Source organism: Protopterus annectens, chromosome 1.part0 (assembly GCF_019279795.1).
Source record: "Protopterus annectens isolate FY-2018-M chromosome 1.part0, PAN1.0, whole genome shotgun sequence".
NCBI classification, from domain to species: Eukaryota; Metazoa; Chordata; order Ceratodontiformes; family Protopteridae; genus Protopterus; species Protopterus annectens.
This window is the reverse complement of record NC_056725.1, coordinates 586817053-586843209: the sequence shown is the minus strand read 5'-3', so window position 1 is coordinate 586843209 and position 26157 is coordinate 586817053. Positions and strand designations below refer to the sequence as shown.

Sequence of the window (26157 nt, the reverse complement as noted above, 5' to 3'; positions counted from 1 at the left end):
CCATTTGGCCACTCACTTGATGAGAGGGATTTGTGCCAGGTTGTGTTAGCTTTTCGATGATGGCCGAACAGGGGATTGTGTCAAAGGTCTTGACCAAGTCAGGATAAGCTGTATGTACTGGCTTTCCCTCATCCAGGGCCTTGGTGACTGTCTCAAACAAATCTAACAGGCTCAACAGGTAAGAGCTGACCTTCACAAATCTGAACTGGGTGGGGTCAAGTGATTGGAGATTGCCTATGTCATTGTTTATGAGATCCGTAATAATACGCTCCATGGCTTTACAGATCAGACTGGTCAAGCTAATGGCGTGGTAGTTTCCAGGGTCAGTAGTGGCACCACCATTGTGCAAGGGGATGAAAATGGCAGTTTTCCACTCTGCTGGAATGAAGTCTGTACTTAGCTTTGGTTGAATAGTGAGCTCAATGGTGAAGCCAGTTCTTGCTGGAGATGGTGCACAATACAGCCTGGGATATTATCAGGTCCCATGGAAGCTGTGTTCTTTGTCTTGGATAGGGCCTTTAACACTTGCTCTATGGAGACGTGAGGTGCAGGACAAGTATTGGGGATGTCAAAAGGGCCTTTGGGTGGGGACAGGGGTGAAGTTTGGGCTGAACCTATCTGCTAGCAGGTTGGCTAAGTCAACAGGAACAGCATAAGTGATACTGTTCAGTACTAAATCGGAACAAACCTGGGCTTTGCCATGGAGGTTCCTGACATAACTGAAGAAGGCTTTGTGATTTTCTTTTGTTTTGGAGGCTAGTTTTGATTCATAATTGGCTTTGGAGGTTTTCACTAGTGATCTAATTTGCTTATTGAGGCTAAGGAGGGAGTTTTTCCAGTTTGGAATTTGTTCCTTTTTACCTTTGGACAACAGTTTCTTCCTTTTGTTGTAAAGTCTGTTGATAGAGGATGTAGACAAACAGGTTTGTGTTTCCTTAAGGAGCAGGTTGTAGTTCTGCTGGGTATGGCTGAGTCCATGCAGTTGTACAGGTGCTTGTATACTGCATTGGCGTATTGTTCAGCATAGTTGTCTGCATCCTCTGAGGGGCGGTGGTGTGAAGCTACAGAGACCCTCCCTTAGGAGGTTGTAGTCAGCTTTTGAGAAGTTTTTTAGCTTGATTACAGCTGGGGGGGGGTTGAGTGGGATAGAAACTTCAAATGAGACAGTCCAATGATCTGATCTCACCAGGGAAGAACATACTATGGGAGTGGTGCAGTGGTTGCCCATGTTAGTGAGAACCAAGTCCAGAATGTTATCTCCCCTTGTGGTGGATGAGACGAGCTGGTTTAGTGCTTTAGAATTGATGAAGTCAAGGAATCGTTTAATGAGTGCATTAGTCCAGGAATAGTTCACTCAGTCTGTGGTGAGGTAGTTGAAGTCACCAAGGATCAGGGTGTTCGGGGTTATGTTGATGGAGTCATGTAAATCCAGGTAAGAGGAGTGGGTGCCCTGAGTCATGTAGGGGAGTCTGTAGCTGGCTATAACTTGGATGGGTGTCTTGCCAACTGTTAGTTTTACGTGGAGTAGTTCCAGTACTTCATGCTGGCAGACCAGTCTGGAGCTGTGCCTGTCCTTAATGAAGATGGACCATAACATGATAGCAAGGAGTGTCTAAGTCACCCTTGTTTGTTCCTCTACTATATTCCCCATCTCGTTTTACTTTGTCTATTTCCCAAACACATATTCCTATAAAAAGGGATTCTAATCATACACAGTTTATACTGAGCTTCTTATCTGTGGTATTGTTTTAGCTGCTAACTGACCTGTGAAAATGTGAAAAAATGTTGTCAGGATTTATGTAGTACTGTGTAATCTGCCTTCCTTGATTGTTGGTCCATGAAGCAAATATCAATAATTAATCCTTTTAAGAATTCCTTATTGTGCATTTGTTGTTTTAAATCTTGTCTGAATTTCATGGTAAATAATTTAAACAGCTGCCACAGAGCTATTTACTTTAAAAAGCATCTGTGTCATTGAAATCACATGAAAGGCAATGCAAAGAAACTGAGTAACGCAGAAATTAATTATGGTAACATGCAGCCTGAGTGTGGAAAATGCTGACTCATAAGCTTCCGTAGGGCTTTGCCATTTCATACTCAAGACACGACTGAGTGCATCTGACAGTTCCCTAGTGCGAAATATTGCGTCTTAGGATGATTCAGTGTAGGAGTGGCCTGAAAGATGATGATTGGCAGACAGCATGTGCATACATTGTATGGAGCAACTGTTTGTGGTTAGAGAAGAATGGTGGTGGTGGTGTCTTGGTGTTATAGATGACTTGCTCAGAATATTCCCTGTACTGACATTAACACCAGAGGTAGTACTGCCTTTTTATCAGCCTCTGTTGCAGAAAGTTCTAGATCCTGGCTGCATTCATCATCTAGTGATGTATAATGCATAGGAATGTTTGTGTTTGTGTGTGTGTGTGTGTATGTGTGTGTGGCTGTGTGTATAGATATATACAACCTGGTAGACTTTCAGGAGCTCCAACCCATCACCCATACAACCTTACTTAGATCCCTTCCTCCTTTTACTCCCTAGCTTCAAGTTGTCCATAACAAACTGCACTCTTCCAAACACTATCAGTGTACAAGCAGCTGAAGTATGGGAATCCCTCCTACTACACATACAAATCCGTACCCTCCTATCCAGAGTCTCATTTAGAATTAAAATCCTTTTTGTTCAAAGAATGCCTTTCATCTCGTTGTCACCTTACTCTCTTCTGTTACATCTCTCTCTCTTTAACATTTCTAACCTTTTGCACCTCTTTCACGGATGATCGTTCTTCCTGTCTCTTACTCCTTACTGTTCTTTATTCTTGTTGTTATTCTTATTGTTTCCCACTGCCTTGTCTAGTCTCCTTGCTTCTTCCTCATTTTTAACTAATACTGTTGAGTATGTTGTAAACAGCAGCAATCCTATTTAAACCTATTCTATATATTGTGAATTGCAACAGTTTTAGTAAATACTATTGCACATATTGTAAATAGCATCATTACTGTTAAATACTATTGCACATATTGTAAATAACAACATTGCTACTAAACACTATTGTACATATTATAAGCAGTAATTGTACTGTTAAATATTTTTGTAGATAATGGAAAGTGCAACAGTACTGAACTGTGGTCTTCTTACCAGATTGTTATCACTGATTGTAGGTAATACGTTGTTTACATATACTCTTTTTGTAAGAACTGCATGACTAGTAACATATTCATTGTTTGCATCAACCTTTGTAGCCCAGGTTGAACCTATAAAAAAGGTCTTTGTGGATCAGTGTTCTCTGGCAAAAAAAAAAAATATCTCTGTCTCTCTCTCTCTATATATATATATATATATGTACATACATAGATATGTAGATATACATATGTATGCGTGTGTTTGTGTGCGTGTAGCTACATGCTTATCTCTATCTCTATCCTGGTACTAGACTGTAAAGCTGAAAACTGAAAAACCCGAAACCCCAAAAGCACGAAATTCAAAATTGCGACTGCCCACATACACACTCCACACACAAACAAGTACACATACACCTTCCTCCCTACACTACACACCAACAAAACACACACAAACACAACAAAACAAACACATGCACTGACCCTACATATAAGCAAAGGGGCAAGCTCCCCGGCACCCCCGTGTGGGGGGCTGCACCCCCCCGCTACTTATATATACTAACTCTGAGGTCGCACTAAAAACACACAAAAACCACCACTACACATTCTACACTTCCATTGCACAAATACACATCACATACATACAAATACCACCACTCTCAACACTTACGCACTCACAATCTTACTTACCCTAACCCACACCTCAAAACTCCAAACACACTCCCACCCACTACAATCTCTACCCAAAACCCCTAGTAAAACATCAGTTACCTGAATCTCCAGCTACATCCACATACCACACCACACATCATGAACACAGGGAATCCCATGGCAAGTATGCACCTCCATAACCGCAGATTCAACATTTCCGCATTAGGGATTCTGCACTTTCGTGCAAGTGCAGCTTCAACACTTCAGTCACGAGCTACTGAAATTTGATATTTCAGTAGTTCGTGATTCTGAAGTGAAACTATATAGTTTACTATCAACATATCGAAGTTCAGAACAATGAAGAGTCGATACTGCGAAATTGACGTCAGACGTTTGGCATACTAAGTAGCTCAAAATGTCAAATCTGTATGCCGAATTCCACCATGATGGCAGTGTAGGTGCAAACTTAAGTTTAACACCTACACTGTCATTCACGTTTTAACAGGGGGGCAAGCCCCCCTGCATCCCCCACACCCCATGCAACTTAAATAGTCTAATTCCAAGATACATTTCCCTTTCTGCTCTGTACCGCGACTCTACTCTTGACATCGAGTGCACACTTGCATTTGCTATGTACTCTTGATCTCCTAACGTTTGGCAACTCGGGAGTCGACTACCTGCTGCTCGACATTCCACATTTGCCAAACTAACATTCAACTTATTGATAGTAAACCTATATATATATATATATATATATATATATATATATATATATATATATATATATACACAACACACACACACACACACACACACACACACACACACACACACACACACACACACATATATATATACTTTTTGTAATACTGTGCTTCTTCAGAACAACCAACACAAGTGGAAATACAGACAAAAAGTCAAATATCATGCGAGACCTAACAGCCAGTGTTTATATAATGTCATAAATAATTTAATGCTTCTAAAACCAATAAGATGTCTTTCTGTTTCTCCTGTTTAGGGGTTTCCCCACAGCAGATCACCGGTCCACAGATTGCTTGACAGTGGAGTTTTTATGGTGTGAAGTGGCCAGCCTGGCACTCAACTTTTTCAGAAGGCACACCCACGCACTCACCTACTGCGTGTCTTTAAAACTCACTTGATCACGGGGAGGCCATGCAGACTCCACACAGAAAGCGCTCCAGCCAAGAATCGAACTGGAGAACTTCTTACTGTAAGGCAACAACACTAACTGTTGCACCACCACAGCTGACAGTGCAATACTTCTAGAATCAATACTGCCAGTTTTGCAGCCCTTTGTCTAAGCGCACATTTTATGTTAATGGCTTCATTAAGAACAGCAAAAAGGTTAGTTACTAATCTCATCTGCCATCTGAGTTCCATGACCTTTAGTGGATTCTACATATCAGCAGAATTTTTTTCTTTCTCAACATGATTAAGTAAAATAAAAGAAAATCTTTTAAATGAAAGTACTTGGGCATGTGTATATTGAGTATTTTTGGGATTACTTTCCTTAATTGTTTGCATATGTTCATAAATTCTCTGTTTTTATTTTCATACCTTCCAGGCATTGTTGTTTTGAGTTTGTGTATATCTACTTGCATGTTGTTGTTGTGTCTTTTGGCTTTTCCCAGTTAGGGGTCGCCACAGCGGAACTCCAGTCCGCTAATGATTGGCAGTTGATTTTTTACGTACTGAGTTGCCAGCTCTGCCGCACAACCTTCAACGAAGGTACGCCCATTCACGCATGTCTCCACGCAGAAGACGCTCTAGCTGAGAATCGAACCAGACAGCGTCTTACTGTGAGGCGACAACGCTACCGCAGCACCCTGTGTATATCTACTTGCATGTATGTATGTATATTAATACCCACACAAACATACAAATGCACGCATGTTTGTATGTGTGCATAATATGCAAATGTGTGTGTGTGTGTGTGTGTGTGTGTGTGTTTGTGTGTGTGTGTGCATGTGCGTGTAAACACACACATATCACACACGTGTATGTGTGTGGCAGCAAGTCTACATTCTCCCTGTCCAGAAGGTTTAAGATGGCCAGCCTTTCATTCGTTTTAGCCACTTGTCTGTAGCTTTGAGTTGTCTTTTTCTATCATCACTGGGAACATCTGTGTGCAGCAGATGTTTATCTTTTATTACAAGGAATTTTGTTATCCTCGGTCTTTGTTTCCCCATCACTATGTATTAATATTTCAGCCAGGTAGGTTTCATTAGGAACTAGTTCCATTTTCAAGTGTGGCTTACAAGATTTGACTAAATGAGGGACTTGATGCAAGAGTTTTACGGAATGCATTGTGCAGCACAGGGGAAGTTTTAGCAGCATTCTTACCCTACTGTGTTGCACTATCAACATGTAAACTGTGTGTTCTGTTCCTCTTTCTGTCAATCCCTCCCTTTTACCCCAACCATCATTGTCATTCTCATTGTCATCATTCCCCCTTTTTCCACTTTTAAATGGGGTTGATGTGTCATATCAGTATTCGTCAATGTGGTCAAATCTTCTAGAACCAATGTTTTCACTGCCAAGTGGCTAGTCCTAACATTTATTACCATTTGGGTTTGTCATCTTTTTTCTGAGTTTAGCATCTACATTAATAAATGCAGTGAAATGTAAGCATGTAAAAAGCATTTTGAAGAAAACCTGTGGCCCATTGCAGATGGCCCCTGCCCAATTGCTCTTTACCATCCCCTTCTCTCCATAACCTCCATTCATCACAAGCTCCCGAGAATCCTTCTGTAGATCTACATGTATGTCACCATCTTCTTCATTAAATTGTTCTAGGGCCATGCCACCCTCATTAAAGAAAAATTAAGGTCTTTAATTCCAACTAAAATTTTCCATTATCTTTTTGCTATATGTGATGTCTTCTTTCCCTTCCTTTATGTTGAGCCTTTCTTCTAAAATAAGAATGCCTAGTGCTTTTAGCCATGTTTTACTTATGTACACCCACCCCTTGTTCTCTGTGTCCTCTGCTTGCACACTGTGCACAACCTCATTGTTCTATCCTTTGTAAGGCTCTTTAGAAAAACAGGAGTGATTTTGTGGGTGACCTATACAGTGGGTGAATGACATCTGCTTAATTAGAGTCAGCACAACTTCCTACTTGCTTTTACTAGAGCCTGTTACATTGTGCCTTATGGTTGAATTTAAGGAGAATGGTAGCTGCTTTGCCATGTTCTTCTTTATTTCTCCTCATGCACTGCATCAGTGTTGTACTACTGCCATCAAAAAATTATGCAACTTCACATTTTATAGAAAATCCTAGATACTCTATACATGTACATCATGTTAATTTTATAAAGGGGAGTTGTAGGCTTAATGTAATCCTGCCCACCACAATCATTTTGGTGTTAATCAGCAAAAAGAAATATGGTGTTTCTCTTTTCTTTCACCACTTCATGTGCTAAACAGAACCTGTCCCAGTAAAGTCCTTTGGGGTGCACAACTGATTACCAGATTTTCAGTAGACAGTTCTTCCTTAACTGTTATTGTTCTTTTTTTTAATTCTGCCAGCTAATTTAGTATCTGTGTAACTATTTACACATCATCTCTATGGCCTTCATCTTCCCCACCAATCTCCTCTGTAGAATTTTATCAAAGATGTCAACCAGTATCCAAGCATAAAATATCCCTGGTTTTCCTCATTAATTACATCTTTGACACACACTTAGAACTTTGCAAGAGTTGTCTGATCTTTGTCATGGCCCAACGCTTACTCATCTGCCAGACCACTGACTTCAAAAACAAAAATATTAGTCTTCCTAGTAGGATTCCTTCTGCCTGTTTCCCAGGAACAGAAATGAAGCTATCTCATAATTAGCAGGCTTCTTCCAGGGCATGACTTTGTGTAATGGTACCACAGCAGCTGCCCTTCAGTTATAGATAAAAAAAAGTCTGCACGGTCCTACCAAAGGTCTACCCAGGCACCTTTGACAGTTCTCAGCATGAGGACAGATGGTGGCCAACTGCTGAGTGCTTCTGTATTCTTTGATCATTTTATGAAAGTTGTTTGGACTTGTTCTCCATTCATTTCCAAGACTTAGTTTTTGAGGTGATTCTCTTGGGAGTGGTGTTGCCAACTATGTGATTTGGGAGTAGAATGCAGTGCATAAAACTTTTATATAGAAAATCTCACTGTTTTGTAACAAATTAGTTGTCATACTTTCACACGTTTATATCTCAAATGTCACATTTACCTGTGGAGGAGCTTTAGTGTTGGGTTGAGCCTGTAGATGGTCCATCAGAATCTGTGCTATACCTCGGTAAACAAATTCAAACAAAATAAAAGAAAAATTATACACTCAACAGCTCTAAATAAATAGCTGTACTTCCATGAATGTGAAATGTCAATGTTCACAGTAAGAGGAGTGATATGTTTTTATGTTAGGTTTTCTCTCATACTTTGTGGTGACCACAAAGTAAGTGTATTTAGAGGCAGAAGGTGTAGGAGGAAAACCCTCGTAAAGGAGTGCGTGTGTGTCTGTGTGTGTGTGTGTGTGTGTGTGTGTGTGTGTGTGTGTGTGTGTGTGTGTGTATGTGTGTGTATGTGTGTGTGTGTGTATGTGTGTGTATGTGTGTGTGTGTGTGTGTGTGTGTGTGTGTGTGTGTGTGTGTGTGTGTGTGTGTGTGTGTGTAGGGGGTGCAGATCCTTGTGGAAAATAACTTAAAAAATGTATAGTTTCGTAATTTTGATGTATTAACATTTTAACAATCATGATTTCAACATACAGTTTACTTGCACAGTGGATAAAAATGAATTACCCATGGGTAGACGTATGCACTTAATGTGAGTAATGTGAATATAAAGAGCCATGATTGAGAAAATGTACTTAGGTAGTGATTTATCACAATAGGGAAATTTCCCTTTTTTCTGGGGTACTGCAGTTTTAGATTCATTGTATTATCTAAGGGAGCAATGATGGTGATTGGAGAAAAAGTCTGATAAAGTGTGGATGGTATATGTGTACATGAGAAGAGGCTTCTGCCCAAGTGGGGGAAAAACAATTTTAAATTCCATCTAGATGCATTTTTTCACATTAGTGGAGTTTGAAATAATGTCCTTTGATGAAGCATAATTAAGAAGATATTTTTTTGATATTGCTGCCATTACAAGATCAGTGGCAGTCTCACAAAAATAAATAGATGTCGCAATTGTAGCTCTTGGTGCTAAACCTTCCTGCACTGCCATAATAACCACCCTGCACTGTTGTAGTCCATCAGGATCCTGTTGTAAGTTCAGTAACCCTAAGGGAATGATTCAGAACTGCAAAAATGTAAGTGTAATAACAGGATGTCTGAAACCGCAGTACCTAAAGGAGCATGAGATTTTAAACTGATGTCACATCTGTCTGAGTTAGTGAGCTCAATTGGATGTAAAAGATCCCATGGCAATCATCAAAAAAAAAAAAAATAGTAGTAGAAGTTCTCCAGTTTTCCTAGTCAGTATGAATACCAACCGAGGTCTCCCCTGAAAAGAAGCCACTGATCATGTGGAAGTAGCCTGGTCAACAAAGAGTAAATAATACAAAAATTCACCCTTCCAAGTTATAGTGATCTCAGAGTTAGTATATGTAAGTAGCTGGGGTGTGAGGGGTACATCCCTCCACATCAGGGGATGTATGGGGTGCTTCCCCTGCAAAAACATTTTTAATATGTAACTGACTTTTGCACTTTACTGTTATTTTAGAAGACTAGTGCTGTATTTTTCAGAGTTCCAGGACATGCAGTATTTGAGTCTTGATCTTCTGATTAGTTACTCTCTAGATAAGATTCATTTAATGCATTTGAAAAAAAAAACATGTAAAAATCATTATAATATGTGAATAAAAGCAGACAGAATATCTGTGGATCAAAGGCCACTTCATTAGGGTGCTATTAATGTGTCACAGTATACAGCATACAGTTCGTGGCACATATCCCAGCTGTCTGTGCAGAATTTTGTTTTAACCACATAGCAAAAAAAAAGAATGTCACCGTGTAATGGGATTATTTAAAAATAAGTAGAACCATTGGATAATGGTATTATATGGTATTTAAGTTCAGGTATGTTTCTTGAGTTTTGTCTAAAATGGTTTGAAGAAATATTTGGAGTAAACGTATTTACATGTAATTCGTTTTTATGTTAATATCCATTGTATGTATGATGTAGTGAGTAAAACAGTATAATGTAGTATACCGTAAACAATAATAGCATAATAAAATGTGTAGTAAACAGTATAGTATAAAACACAGAATGAATGATATGAAATATTTTCTTGATCATTTATATGTTCCTTTTAGCATTAGATGATTTGTCCTAAGTACCAGAGACACTTTGATCTAAGCTAAGACTGATTACCTTAAGTATGCTAAGGTCTATTATGATTATGACAGTGTCTATTTTGAATATACAGTCAAAGCCTTGCAGATTCCTTTATGCTGAACATGAGACTCTTGCTAGAACAGCATATGTGTACGGTATCTAACAACAACATTATTGCATCTGTGGTGGAGGTAACACTGCTTCCCATGTTGTAGTCATTTGTATTATTTTGTCACCCCAGATAGTCAACCATTTTTACCTCTGAAGAGAAAATAGCAAGTAGTAAAGAGCCCAACACTGAGCACAGTGGTAGTGCAGCAGCCTGTGCAGTGCGGCTGAGAGTATTATTTATTTATTGATTGACTGATTGTGATTTATTGTCGCGCTATCACTGTTTATGCTGCTTTCTACTGAGTAACCCATGTTTGGTCCAGTTACTGTAGAGCCGTTCATTTTTAATAATTTTAACATGTCTAGGACATTTCACTGAAAGCACATTTCACTAAAAGTCAAATTAGTGTGCACTTCTCACTGAAACCTCAATTCACTGAAGCACATTTCACTGAAAGTTATATATGGCCTTTTCCCCACTGTAGTGAGACCTTGGAGTTAGTATATATAGTAAGGGGGGTGTGGGGGGCACCCCCCACATATTTTAAATATTTTGAACTGTATATATGGATACTTGCAATTCCAGTATATTACTCTTTTCCGAACATAATATATACTTAAAACATGTGGGGGAGCTACGCCCCCACACCCCCTGATGTGGGGGGGGTGCCCCCCTTAATATATATATATATATATATATATATATATATATATATATATATATATATATATATGTGTGTGTGTGTGTGTGTGTATGTTACATGCATTTACAAAGTTCAGATATGCTGTGTCAGCTGTCATCCCTGGCTGATGAGCCCAGGTAGGTATTCACTTGATTGTTGTTCTTTTCAGTGCTTATAAACGTTCATAGTCAACACTTTTTATCACGAACAACACATCTGTTACTGCTCACATTTGCATTTTAAAAATGCAGAGAATGACGTGACTGTAGTAACATGTTGTAAAAGGATATGGGGATGTAGCTCTGCATGCTAACATATTATTATATACTATACATTGTTTTTATATGCAGTTTTGTTTTATGGTGTTGATATGCTGATGCTGTAGCATTAGTGAACTTCAGTTTTGATGAACACATTGATGACTGATCTGCAGAAATCCATTCAGAAATCAAGACCTTTCATTCCTGGATCCACACTGGTCTAGGAGTAAAATATCATCCATTTCTTTCTGTGATCCCTCTCTTGTCACCTTTTTCACTATGTAAAAATGTAAGCATGTTAAATGGTGAGCTGGTAATTTATATCATTCCTTCAGATGAGACATTGCCATTGTTTATATGAGACATTAAAGCAAGGTCCCATCTGTCTAAGTTGGTGGAAGCTCAGGTGGATGTAAAAGATCCCACAGCACTTATTGAAAAGAGTAGGGGAAGTTACCCCGTGCTATAGCCAGATCTTCTCTAGTCACTATGAATACCATCTGGGATTTTCCCTGAAAGGAAGCCATTCATCTAGTGAGAGTAGCCTGGTCAAGGAAGTGTAAATAAACAAATCAGTAAATAAAATTTAATTAAAAACAAAAATAAATAAAGATGGATCTGAAGTAACCTCTCTCATGTGAATAAGATGCATGCCTGCTTGTGTGTATCTATCTTTTTGTAATCTCTTCAAAATTATATCAATAAGCCTGGCAGTTTTACTTTTGGTCTTGTATACCAAAGTCCAAGAATATTATTGGGTCCCTCTAGACCCTAAGTTTTTGATTTTATTCAAGGCTATTTCTGTATTCTGGGCTTCTGCATGTTAATATTCCCTCCTCATTTGTGGAGTCTTAAGTGTGGCATTAAAGGCTAATGTACATCTTTGTAAAATACATTGGAATATTATTCCCTGGCTACTCTTTGTGTGAAGGAAATTTGAAACTGTCCCTGATTTCACAGAATGGCCTTATATTTGCCTAATATTTGGGTCTGCAACTTACCCTCTTGTTGTTTGCCTAACTTGCAGTTTAGCTTTACAAGACTAGTTTGTATTTGTATGAAATATGCTCTAGACAATGTCCGTGTATAAACTGTCTCTGACTTTGTTTTCTGTGCTTGCAATAAAGTGTGTGTATCGCTGGTAACTGCTGAACTGCTTCGGGGTTGATTTATTGACTTTGCAGGCTATCCCTGATGTTGTCTCATGTAAATGAGTTTTTCATAAAATGTGCAGTTTTCTTGCCAATCACTGAAGATTACAGTCAATAAGTAATGAAAACATTTGAGTTTTAGGTTTCATATGATTCAGAAACATCATGCCATTTAAAAAAACACTATTGTATCAGCTTTCTAAGTATACAAAAGCAGTATTTAAAATACGTCCCTAATTTTGGCCCTTTGTCACTTGTTATTTTTTGTCTGTGTACCTGATTCTTTTTCGGTATTATTTTTATAACAGTCAGATAGTGTATACAACAAAGTGGCTGTAACTCTAGGATGGGATGGGAATGCATGTGAATGAAATTAAATTACCATCTTGTCAATTATTCAGTTAACCAGCTGCCTTGGGAGGACTAATGTGCATTTGTGTGTAATAAGTTAGATTACTTGTGCGATGTTTACTGTTCACGTGAAAGAAGGATGAAATTACATAGTTCTTAATTGTCCATGAGTTCATTGAATGCCCCAGATTTTGCATCATATTTTTGGTTTGCTCCTCATAAAATGTGTGGTTTTCGGACAAATTATTGATGACTATAGTCACTTAAATATTAGCAAACATTTGAGTTTCAGACTTCTTATTCTTCAGAAAATGCAAGCTAATGCAAATACTTTTATTCTACCAACTTTCTAAGTATATAACAGCAATATTTAACATCTGCCCCCTGATTTTGGGCCTTTTGCCCTCATATTTGGCTTTTTCTTGATTTTTGCTATAAGTATCATTTTTACCACCATGGGATGAGGTGTGCATGGCAAGCAAGGTTGCTTATAACTGCTGGGTAGGTGTGGAGGCTGCTTACCTTCTTGTTGTTTGATCAGTTTAAACAGTCTGACTTTGCAGGACTAGTGTACATTTATGTGAAATACGTTGGTTTACCAGAGCTATTATGTGCTTCTGTAAAACAAACCCAAAATGTATTATCAGGTCCGTAATTATTGTCTTAATAGGTTCATAGCTGGTTACTAGACTATCACCATTTTAAGCCTAGCCAAGCTTACCTCAGATTTAACAAAATATTGCTGACGTGTGTCAATAGTCCAAGGAAGTTTATAATTATGTTATAGTCTTGTACGTATCAAGTGTTCATAGGCTGCCCTTTTCTATTAGAGGCATTTATTTATTGACATTTGTTGATATTTGTTTACTGGGAGAGTCCAACTGCATCACAAGAGCCCATTAATGACCTTTATATCTCTTCTAGACCACCATCACTTATACAGTATGATGATGATTCGACACTAATAGGCCCATGGAGAAAAGCTTCACTTAATGGAGAAAATAAAAGATTTTCAAATATATTACATAAGAAGCAGCAGAGAATTATACATTTCAAAAAATAATCAACAGTATTGTAAGGCACAGAGATATACTAAAAATATGTTACAAAGAGAACAATGAGAAAAAGCAAAGTAAAACACTATATACAATTCTGATGAGTGTCATTTTGGCAATTCACAATAGTAATAAGCAATAGTCATATGTTTAGTTCAATTGTAAATGTAAAGAAAGAGAGAGAGATTAGGATAGATTAATGTAAATGGGGAGGAGGTGACAGGAAAAAGTTATGTATGTAAAGTGGTTTACATTGTGGGCTAGCCAGGTGAAGATGAGGAACTGGAGATGGGTAGAGAATCTGTACAGAGAGGGGTGGAGAAAAGCAGATAAGATTTATGTTCAGTCAGGGGTATAGCATGAGCAGAGCCATATGTTTAATAGGTGGTCTTTCAGGAGATGCTTGAAGGAAGGATGGTAGGTTACAGGTCTAATAGCCTGTGGAATGGAATTCCATTTTTTGACAAAAGAGAAGCAGTGATGGCTATTTCCAGTTGCTGTTTGAGATTTATAGATGATGAAAATTGTTTATCATTACAACATAAAGGGTCTGTTTGGGTGATAGGAAGGAAGAATAGAACTTAATGCAGGACAGACATGGGGTTTATAAATGATGTGGGCAGTGGCTAGTTCAGCTAGTGGGATAGTGCAAGCCAGTTCAAACTTTAAGGGTCTTGCAGTGATGTGTATAGTATTGTTTATTGGCAACAAATTTAGCAACTTTGTTATAGCATATTTCAAATTTAATTTTAACAGATACCAGACAGCTGGTAAGGATAAGGGCACCATATAAGAGTGAAGGAAGAAGGTAAGTGGTTGCAGGGGTGGTTTTAGCAGAGTTAGTAGGAAAGTTTTTATGTCCATGAACCATGCCAAGTTTCTGGTGAATTTTGTTTATATTATTTTGAATGTGGAGTCCAGGTCTGAAGCTGTCATCAGTTGTCACACCAGGCAGTTTTGCATGAGATACAATTTTTGTGTCTGTATTGTTAAGTGAGAAAATTTTGATTCTGGATTTATCCTTCAGGTGTGCTTTGGGGAGGAATAGTAGTAGTATTGTTTTTGGGGGTTGAGTAATAGTTGAGCATTGTGAAGCCAATTTTCAACTGAGGAGAAGGCTTGTTGTGTGATTTCAAGAAGATGGTCCAGATTGTCAGATGAGCATATTATTGGCAAGTCATCAGCATACTGTATAAGTGATGCTGGCCTAGAAAAGATATGGAGGGCATTAATGAAAATGTTAATGAGAAGTGGACCAAGAATTGAGCCTTGGTGTACACCAGTGGCAACAAGTAGATAAGGATTGTCATCTAACAGTTTGCTCTCTGTCAGATAGGTAGCTTTTAAACCAATGTAAGGAAGGGGGGGGGGTAGGCTGCGATGGTGCAATTGTTGAAGGAGTTTGCTATGTGAGATGGCATCAAAGGCTTTGGACAGATCCAGAAATATGGAAGAGATAAATTTGACAGTCCCTTTTCTTGTTTATATTGTCTAACAGAATAATTATGCAGTATTTGTACTATGGCCAGGGCAGAACACATGTTGAGTACTGGTTAAGAGCTGTTCTAGAGGAGACGGTGAAGAATTTGAGTGTAGATAAAGAACTGCAATGGGATGAATGTTAGAGACTTCTGTAGAGTTTCCTCCCTTGTGCAGTGGGATGACAAATGGCTGGGACATAAAGATTATTGGATGGATCTTTTCATTAAGATATCTACTGGATAAGATATGGCTTCTGCTGCCATCTTGAGGTATTCGGGTAGGAGGTTGTCAGCAGCTGTGGAGCAAGGTTTAAGTTTAAGTAGCAGGTTTTTACAGTATATTTTATTATAGGTTTTAAGGTAAAGTTGTCAGCATTTGTGGCTAAGGATTTTTTGGATTCATATTTTTCAGAGGTTAATGTGGTAGTGGAGGGGGCAGTTGGTAAAATGTTATGGGTTTGTGTAGGGGAGGGTGATATGCTGTTGGTGAGGACAGCAGTGCTCTCTGTAAAATATTTATTAAATATAGTCGCTGTTTGAGGGGGGAGCTGTTTTGAGAGGGATACGGATCTTTTTTTGAGCCTGGATTGAGTAGTGTGTGAATAGAGGACCAGACTTTTTTTGGATCATTTTTATGATTAAGTTGTAGTTGGTCATAGTTGTGTTTCTTATCTTTGTATATTTGTTTTTTAGCTTGATTACGAAGTTCCCTGTATTGCTGATTTTTTTTATTTAGTCACTCTCTCCAAGCCTTGTTTTTGTTGTGCATAATGTTTTTGGTGAGGGTGGATAGCCAGGGGGAGTGTTTTACTTTTATTCTTTTTAAACGTAGAGGGTCAAGGTTATTTAGGGGGTTTATAAAAGGAATTAAAAGTTGCAACTGCATTATCTAATGGGAGAGTATTTAGTACATACCAGTTGAAGGACCTTAAGATACTGTCAAATAAATTTTTGTTAAATTTTATGAGATTCCTGATTGGTTCAAGTTGGTGGGTATTGGGCTGATGAGTGGTAGGTCTATGTATGTATGCAGGAAGATGGTCACTTAGGGAGTTAGGATAGGTTCCACTGATAGTATATTTACTGGGGGTCTGATACTAAAATCCAATCAAGAATTGTGCCTTTATTATTTTTGTTGTATCTAGTAGGTGTTATTAGCTAACCAGACCAAATAGATGTATGCAGGATGAGGAGCTATCAGAGATTAGATTTTGCCGGTCAATATTGACATCACTTAGAATATTTTTTCGTAAGTAATAGTACTAGATAACCAGGAAAGACATTCTTCAAGTATGGGTGTGTTGTTCATGGGGTGATGTAAATTGTAATAATACAAAGTTTTTTTTATTTTTTTTAGAGTTTAGCTTTAAAAGTGTTATGAGTATTTTGGCTGATTGAAATTTGGGGATGAAGTTGGAATAGGAGAGGTTATAGGAGCTGGGGTACAGTAGAGCAACTCCTACTCCTTTTTGTGAGGGCAGTCAGTCCTCATAATGTTATAGCCTGGAGCTAGTATCTCTGTATCTTTCATACTGGATTTAAGCCATGTTTCAGTGATGTCTAGGATATCTGTGGAATAGAGCAATATCCAGGTATGTAGATCTGTAATTTTATTACAAGTAATATGAAGATTTATTGTTATCAGACTTATTTTTTTTGGCTGGACTTGTGCTTGATGAAGTGGGAAAGGATTACGTCTGTAAACGGTAATTGGATTGGGTGGAAAATGTCTTTGTATAAGAAGTAAAGAATGCATTGGAGAGAGGATCACTTGTAACTTAAGGAGGGCTTTTATCTGGGCTGTTATGATGCTTGTAGTAACTGGTAGTAGTGAGGTTTAGGTTTAGTTTAGTAGGGAAGAGGTTTGGATGTATGTTCCCATACAATTAAATCTTTGAGTTCAGAAGCGAAGATTTGTGTTAATTCTTAAAGGTGGATATGAGTGGAGGTTTAGTTTTGAGGCAGGGGTAATCACAGTGAAGTATTCTTTATTTAAGACAGAGACTAGTGGAGAGATTCAAGGGGTTTTGAGGTATATTAGAATAGCTATTATAATTGTCTAGGTTAAGAAGGATGCTGAAGGTTGGGGTTGTGGTAGTGCACTTTAAAGGAAAGTGATAGTATGTTAAATGGAAGGTCAGTATTAGAATATGAGAGTATAATAAGGTGAGAATAGAATGAGTAGAGTGAGAATAATACAACATAGTTGCCAAACCAGGGGTAGATGCAACTGCCATTCTGTTGGTCCACGTTACGTTTGAATAGGTTTAAGGATGGGCTTTGCTTCAAATGGATGGAAAAAGTGCCCTAGAGAAAGAGTAGTCTTTGAGACACATACCAGTCCTCCCAACCTGCCTGTTTATGTCAAAGACAAGGTTTAGGTCCTTTGAATGGTTATTTCTGATACTGTTTGTTTTGCGAATGTGCAACAAATCCATCAGTTTGGGATCATAGTATGCCTTGTGGGTTAGGCATGTATCACCATGCAGCAGTCAGTCATTACGACTATCAGACATATGTGGTGTACACAGTCAAACATGCATCTGTGATTGCTGAATATGGGGCTGTCTGTTAATGCGAATGGGTTATCCTGATGTCATGATCATATTAAACAGTCATTAGTCTGGCTGTGCAGACTAGTGGGCATTTGCGTAAAGCAGGTTAGAATACTTTATTATGGCCATTTGTAGATTATAATGACAGTAGTTAGATTGGTTTTAAGTCAGGAAAAAGCCAAAAGAACATGCGCATTTATACGTGGTTCTAAAAAAAAATGTATGTGGGGGGTGGGTTGGGGGCAGTGGCATGAAAACCTTCCAGGGCTCAAGGTACACTTAATCTGCCACTGCTTGGGAATACTTTCTGGTTAATTCACTTGCTCAGAGTCAAACAGTAGACAGTTGGAGGCTGAGACAATGAAACCTTGGACTACTGAAAATAGTTTAACAGCTCATAGTCTTAATTCTGTGTGCTAATTGCCCAACCTGATTTGGCCATTTTAGCCAGAGTTGATTTGACTATGGATTTAATTCACTATGTTGAATTCTTCCACTGCCTTAGCTGTTGCTTCTGAATTTGTGGTAAATAAATCCCAGCAGTGATGGAGTAATCCCTATAGCCCATAACTACCATTTTAGAAATTCAACCATTCAGGTCTTAGTAGTCAAACAATTTTTTGTAGTCTGAGTGTAATGTAACAGTGTTATGGACTGACTCTGTAGTAAGAGAATAATCATTTTTGGCAGGAGCTGGAAGATCACATATTAGTGAATTCAGAGCCTAAATTGCTGTTGCCCTGTATTGGCTTCCAGGATATTTTGGGGGTATATAATTTCTGAGCATTAGTTTAGCCACCATATGTCTGTATCGTTGCATTCCTCTAATGATATTATATTTGCCTCCAGCAAAAAGTACAATATGTTGTGTGTTTTAGAGTCTTGAGACTGCATGTCAACATGGGCAGCTTCCTAATAGCAGCCATTCACATGTGGGCATGAACAGATGACCCACCGTTCAAACGAATTTATGCATCTGAGATTGCTTTGTTAAGAATTTTTATATGTGTATAGCTATGTATGCTGTATTTCACAAGATGGCCAGCAGCATTGTTTTAATGCATTCAGTGTGTAGCTGTGCATGGTAAGTAAAAAGCTGTTTTTGTGTAGAAACTGGAAACAGACTAAGCCCACATTTGGCGATGAGTCTTTGGCTGTTTACCTGTATCATCTGATTTTATTTGTTTCTTTATTTCTTTTTCATTCCAGGCATGTCTGAAAATGTAGTTTTTAGATTCAGTAGCATTACAACTAAATCGATGACTGTATCCCTGTAATGTTTATTTATTTAGTTTAGGCTTACCAGGCAAGACCCACTAGACAGAAGTGCCTCTCTTGAAAATTGACAATGGCGTATATTTGGTTTTGTTTAGCAGACTGCTAAGACTAACATATTTTTTGAGAATCAAATCCATGTTCACAGGACATACATAAATGATATCCAGGTTTTGGCTTGCTTCTAGTAACAGTGCTTGGTTATTCTATATTGATATCAGAGATTTTTCATTGTATTATTTACTAATAATTACAATGCGAGCAAGTGTCCTCAATGTTCAAATAAAATGTGAAAGAATGTGTTGCTTTGTAAGACATAATAATTATTTTTCTATATTTGAACAGGTGAAAAGCTGACTGGAATTTCTGGAGTGAATAGCATCCATGACTTGCATATCTGGCAACTGTCAGAAGGAAGAAATATTGCAACCCTTCATGTAAAGTGTCAAGATTCCTCTGTGTTTGAACTGGCTTCTGATGAGATCCGCACAGTTTTCCACAGTATTGGCATACATGCAGTGACTATACAGCCTGAGTTTGTTAAAGACAAAGACAATGTGTTGTCCTGCAACTCCCCCTGCATTTCAGAAGAATGCAAACCACATTTGTGTTGCAACCAACAACACGGTCCTGTGGCTGAGTCAAACGGTTATGATTCTAGCCTTTCACCTACAGGAATTGTAATCGCTGGTCATACTACAGGGAAAATGGAGATAGCTAAGAATGCAGATGAATGTAATGGAAAGGTAAATTTGTATGAGGATGTCAAGGCTGATGAAAAGGGCTATGAATCTGACCATACTAAACATGAATTATTCCGTACACTGAGCACCCACCTGTAACTGACTGCCTGAATTTGGGACCAAATGCACTGCCTTGATTTGAACTGTGAAACATAAATAAGGACTACTGGTTAGACCTGAAAATATAATTAAGTACTAGATCTACAGAATGTTTATGTGTACATTATTTGTAAATCATGCCTTTGCTTTGATCCCTGCAGTGCAGAAAATATTTCACTTGTAAACCTACTTTGAATGTAGGGCTGAAGCGACTTGAACTTTGTGTATTCTGTCAGTGATCGTAGATGGGCTAGAAAAGATGCCTTAGCACTTTTGGGGTGTTTTACTTTTACTTGACCTGAGTTTCATCCTTACAGACACATTGTTTGCTGTGACTTGTTACTTTCCAATACCTTGAAAAGCTAAATGACAGTTATATATTTTGCATTAGTTATCTGTGTTGCATTAGTTAAGATTTAAATGAACACCATTGCTCTAATCTCTTTTACAGTAGCTGAAATTTACATGAAAGTCAATACCTCTGGAATTTTTCTTCCCAGCAGAGCCTAAATGCAGATCAGAAATAGTGGAGTGAATACAGTAATCAGAGTCCCTAGCATGTATTATCCGAATATGATTCCAGATCTTGGTGTGATGCAGTAGTCATTCAGTTGTTTGACTGCAGGCATAGCCCTGCACAAATAAGGAAACACTGTATTTTTAGTAGAATGTGTAGAACATTACCCACTTAATGTCACATGCATAGTGCATGACAAAATTAATTGGTTTCTTGCTTTTATGCACAAGTGAAAAGTACACATGTAAACAAGCATACTTGATATTTTTTCCTACATATTCAAAGAACATATGCAAAAATGAAAGAAAAAGAAGTTAGTGCATCTTCTGGGATTTGAATCAGCACAACTGAAAATATTCTGATTACACAACCTGAATTTGTCGACATTTGCTATTCTTTTTAGTTTCACTTTTTTTATATATAATTCCAAGACTCTCTATTATAGATCTTAGAATTACAACAGGGATCCTTAATGTCTATTTGTGGGACTACAGTGCATGTTTAAAAGTCAACAACTTTATGATAAAAAATTAGCCTTACAAAAGGGGGGTTGACATTATACATGAGTAATATGGTATCCTGTTTTTTCTGCAATGTGACAATCATAATTAAAACATAAAATATTAAGTGAAAACCAAATTCAAAACAAACAAGGCTCTTTGTGATCATGCTCATCTCACTGGTATTGATCTCCTTTGAAAATTGTTTTCCATAGGGTGTCACTGCCAATTAACATTTATGAACTACACCAGCAGTGGTTGCAGTGCCCTGTGGTCTTTTCTCCTTTCCCAGATTTTGTGGAATTGTTGAGGAGTTTCAAAAACAAATTAAAAATGTTTGTGGGGTTGAGTTCTTTATGAGTTATGCTGACCATCAAGAACTCAAAGTGTTCAAGCGTGCCTTAACAATTCTTCAGTGGAATTGCATGCACTTTTAAAAAAATGGCCATGAATCATTTTTCTTACTGTGTTTAAATGGTATTTTTTCATGCAATTGCTTATTCTACACAACGAAGTGAAAAGTGAGTAAGGCATGACAGTCATTAAAATATAAATGTTTTTTTCTCTTGAAACTTTATGCTTTAATGACTGTCGTGCTGCTAAACAATTGCAGTGTACACTAATTGCTTGAAGCAGTAGAGGTCAGACATAGTGCTGCACAGGTGGCAGTCCTTGACTCCATCTTTTGAAGTAAATAAACTAACGTGAAGTGTCAGCAAAGAATGGCAATCATTAATACAGAAGTATTAAGTGAAAAAAATATTTTCTAATGACTGTTAATGCCGTACTGAATCTTCATATAATTGTATGCAGTTAACAACTACATGAAGCATTAGTGTTTAAAACACAGTGATCTCTTACCCATTTGTTGAACTGCATGCAATTAACTGAAGTGCCAATAAGGTGCAATAGTCACTAAAACATGAAGTACTAAGGGAAAAAAATGGTTTTGCACATTTTATAGCCCACCCCACCGTCTGCTGACCATTTGAATTATTCATTAATCTTCAATCCCTGGCATGAGGCCTGACTAGGAACAGTCATCATTACAACAGCTATTGGGGTGGTTTGTATTTTTTCCTTTTTTTCCCTGGCTTAGCTGCATGCTCTGGGCTAAGCAGTGGGGAGGGACATGCAATGGCCTGTCTGTGGAGGACATCCTGTCATTCCACAAGGGAAGCTCCCCCCATGTGGACCTGCCCCTCCTCTACAGTTACAAGGTGTGGTCTTATCAGTTTCCACAAGGGAGATTGCACCACTCAGTCTGCTCCCAAGTGTTTGCAAACCCCTCCCTCAACAGAGAAAGGCGAGCAAGCCACATCCATCCATTCTTTTCACTTCTTACTACTAAGGAAAAAAGATATTTTTATGTTTTAATGCCTTACTGCTAATCCTTTCACCAACACAGCCCAAAGATTTATATATAGCCAATGAATTTTAATGGGTTTTTGGTCTCCCACTTGCACTTCAATTTATCTATAAGATTTACTTAAACACAATTATGTATGTCAATCCTCTTGACGGCTTTTGTTATTCCTTAGCTTTGCCCAGTGTGTGCAGGTAAGACACGAGAGAAAAGGGGAAAAAAACAAACTTAGATACCTCAGTCTTAGTAATTACAGTGAACATTTCTTACTACTTCATGTAGTCGTTTCTAACCTAGCTGTGTACCACAACCTGCTTTCTTGGCCTTTTACTTTCTAACTTCCAAGACGGGTTCACTAGAGAGCAGAAATGTGAGTCTTTTTTCAGAGTTGAGGTATGATATGTTACAGTATATATATATACCATTGTTACAGGATACTTTAGTGTTGTGTTGTAAGAAATTAGCATAAATTCACAAGAGACATCCAAAAGCATGGTATTTCTTTAGCCATGCAGCTATGTTTGTTATGGTTCCTGTGTACATGTCATGGTTTATATAGTGGCAGAAGTTTGACTCCTCACATCCTATGAACCATTCTGTAGCATTTATCCCCAGTGGGAGAATTTAAGCAGGAGTGATGATTGTCAGTTCTGATGGGATCAGATGACATCAGAATGGGTAAATGGTAACATTCAATGTTTTTTTTTTCATACTTGACACTGCAAGAGATCAGCTTTTGACATTTATTTTCAGTAAAACTAGATATGACTGATAAAGTTGCATTTGTTTAGCATGCAACACTGAAACACACATAAAGGCAAACATCACTGTATCTTCTTTGTAGAATAAGCAGATTATTTTGATTCTTTTTTTTTTGTTTAAACAAAAGTATTTATGAAAAGAGGCATTAACTAAATTTTGGAGTATTAATTAATCCACTACAGAACCCTGTATCTTGTAGATTATCATCTCTTCACTGACATCTAGTGGTAAATGTTTGTATAGCACATCTTTCACTAAATGGATTAAGTATGTTTCCTTTCAGAGCTATTGCTGGAAGTACAGTTCATAGTTCCAGCAATCGTAGGACTATTGTTGTACCTGTTATTATTCCACAGGAATCTTAGAGTTGTGTCTGATCATTACAGTCTAAAAGATGTAGAATATTAACAGGTATATTCCTGTTATAAATAAGAACTCTGCATTCTGTGCTCCAGACATGTTGCTGAAAAAGTGTAATGTTGCACTTGGTGTTGGCTTACTAGTGAACATGCTCCAACAAAAAACGAGTAGTAACCCATTGGTTACTAGTGAACATGAGATATGCATATTTTAAGTATGTTTCTTCTCCATCTAGTTAACTTATGCTTTGGACACACACATGCACGCACGCACACACACACACACACACACACACACACACACACACACACACACACACACACACACACACACACACACACACTATGTTATTAAAAAGTGAAAAAGGTGAAAGTGTGTAGTGCATACCAAGTAACATACATTGGATGTTCTCTAATTTGCAGTGTGATGTTCTTAGTTTATTATTTTCCCATTACCTATCTCCTGCTGATCAGTCAGAAGTAGAACAAAGTTTAGGGACAGGTAACAAGTGAGATTTCTTCATTAATGTTACCAATATGGTGCTGCAGCTTTTTCCTCTAGTTTGCGAAATGCATACATTTGCTAATGGATATTTATTTTCTGTCTGCACTCTGAAGGTATCATGGTGGTAAATTAAACTGCCAGTATGTGTTAAGTAGCAAGTGCATAGGACAACTGCTAACAGAAATAGGCAAGCAGAGTTTTTTAGTTGTACTTGGGGGAAGGATAGATATAGGTGGAATTATCTGAGCAGAGGTGTAGACAGCAGTGGAAAAGTATGCACTAGTAAATCCACGATAACAGCTGTATACAGAGCTTAAAGCCATGCAGAAGAATTCTGCGTTAACTGTACTCAGGGTCAAACCTTTGCCTTAGAGGTTAGCACTTTCCATAGGAAACCCACAAAAGGTGTACTGAATATGGAGCACTTTATTTTCTTAAATAACAATATATTTTTTAATGGTGTGGACCTCATTCTTTTTGGGATAGGGAATGTTTCTGTCAATTTTTGTTCACATGCTAGATTATTCATGCTTAACATTATAAAGAGCATCAGTAAATCCATTTGGAGATTAGGAAATTTTACTGTGAAATTATAACATTTGGCTAAATTTGTAGCAGTTTAGATGTGCTGGGAAGGTATGATGTGGGATGTTGCTTTATATTTCTGTTTGTTGCATCAGCTTGGTAGGGCTGTAAATGTACATTTTAGTAGACCCACTTTCCATCACACCTGTACTGCTTATTATATATGTGGATCTGATCAGAGAAATATAATCATTAAAGTTGTTCTTTGTTTCATTTACTTGATATTTACTGTTCTGTTAAACTGCTTGCAGTGTTTGCAGTGCACTTTATGTGAATACCACACAAGCTGTGTAGTCTGGTAGCTCAGTTTTAAAATGATAATTACTGTTTTACACAAAACAGCCCAGATACAGTACAGCATTTCTTGGCTGTTAAATCTTCTCATTCTAGGTGTGAACACTGCTGAAATAAGTTGAATAATGTCCGAGTTGCATGTATCTATCAGATTGCCATGCACGCTGTGTGTGACATTGTAGCATTTGTCAGGTATTGTCATTTTAGCCAGTTGTTGAAGTGTACATGTTTATGACCAGAAACTGATGTAGGGCTACAGTATAACCATTTTTTATGATAATTACTATATTCCTTTCTTGTCACTTTATCCATTTCCATGTTCACCCCACCGCTGTCGAATCTCTCATGTTAGTCTTACCTTGCTTTAATCTAGGCTGCTTTCCTTTCCTATATTCTGTCAATGAACTTGTTCCTTGTTCCCCTGTGGTTGGAAGTTACAAATCAGTGCAATATGGGACAGGAAGTCAGAACTGTCGCCTGTTGTATACTTCAGTAACGTATGACAAATGCTATGCAATCTTCACTCCTTCTCCTGCTACATCAGCCATCAAGGAATGCGACATTATTAATCGTTTTTACTTTCAGTACTTTTGTAATACACAAAGTGTGAACTTACAGGAGGGCATTACATTTGTTTTCTGTGAGCAGTAGCAGTGGAAAAGTCTTTGGTAACTAAAGGTTACCTGCTGTAGCAAACATTCAGAAACCCAAAGCTGTACTGTTTTTTCTGCAGCTCTGATTACATTGTTATGTTTTATTAGAAATAGCATAGGTAAATTCTGCTAAGCAGACTGCATTAACAGAAATTATAATGATATCAAATGCACTTAAAATACCATGAAGACAGTATATAATGTTAGATGATCATTAAATATTTATGTTGAATAGTGTTAGACACTTTATTGCCATAATTTCATTTTCATAGCTGTATAACATTTCCTTCACAGCCTAAGCTGAAATGCCAAACTTAAGGTGACAGATGGACCAAGGTGCATGGAACTGCCTCTGTAATTTACCCAATTAATGTGCTCATGCTCTGGATACCTGAATCCATTAAACAATGCTTAACACCCAAAGTGGTATCAGGGCTTGATGATTCAGAACAGTTCAATGTATCTTTCCTGGTCAAAGTTTTAATATAATTAAAAGCTATCAAATCAGTGCCTTTTGGTTTATATCTGTATCTGGTTAGCTGTTTGACTTAATGGCTTGTGACATAATGTCAGATTTCATGTACTCAGGCCTTTGCTGGAAATTACATGTATTAACTGATATGAGCATATAATTAATTATGAAAAGAACTTTATTTTTAAATAAGCATTGTGTGCAAGTCTACTATTCTTAATGTGATCTGTATGCTAAACAGATAATAAAACATGACTTTAAACCCTAGTATG

At 37.8% G+C, this 26157-nt stretch overlaps 1 protein-coding gene across 1 annotated transcript in view; it reads left to right on the top strand.

The window, feature by feature from the left end:
- SLC30A10 (solute carrier family 30 member 10) overlaps nt 1-25921 on the top strand; it is a 128113-nt gene extending 102192 nt beyond the window's left edge. Inside the window, exon 4 of the mRNA XM_044061479.1 lies at nt 19376-25921. Coding sequence (XP_043917414.1) covers nt 19376-19872 — 497 coding nt within the window. The 3' untranslated portion in view covers nt 19873-25921. The remainder of the gene's footprint in view (nt 1-19375) is intronic.
- The last annotated feature ends 236 nt before the right edge of the window (nt 25922-26157 follow it).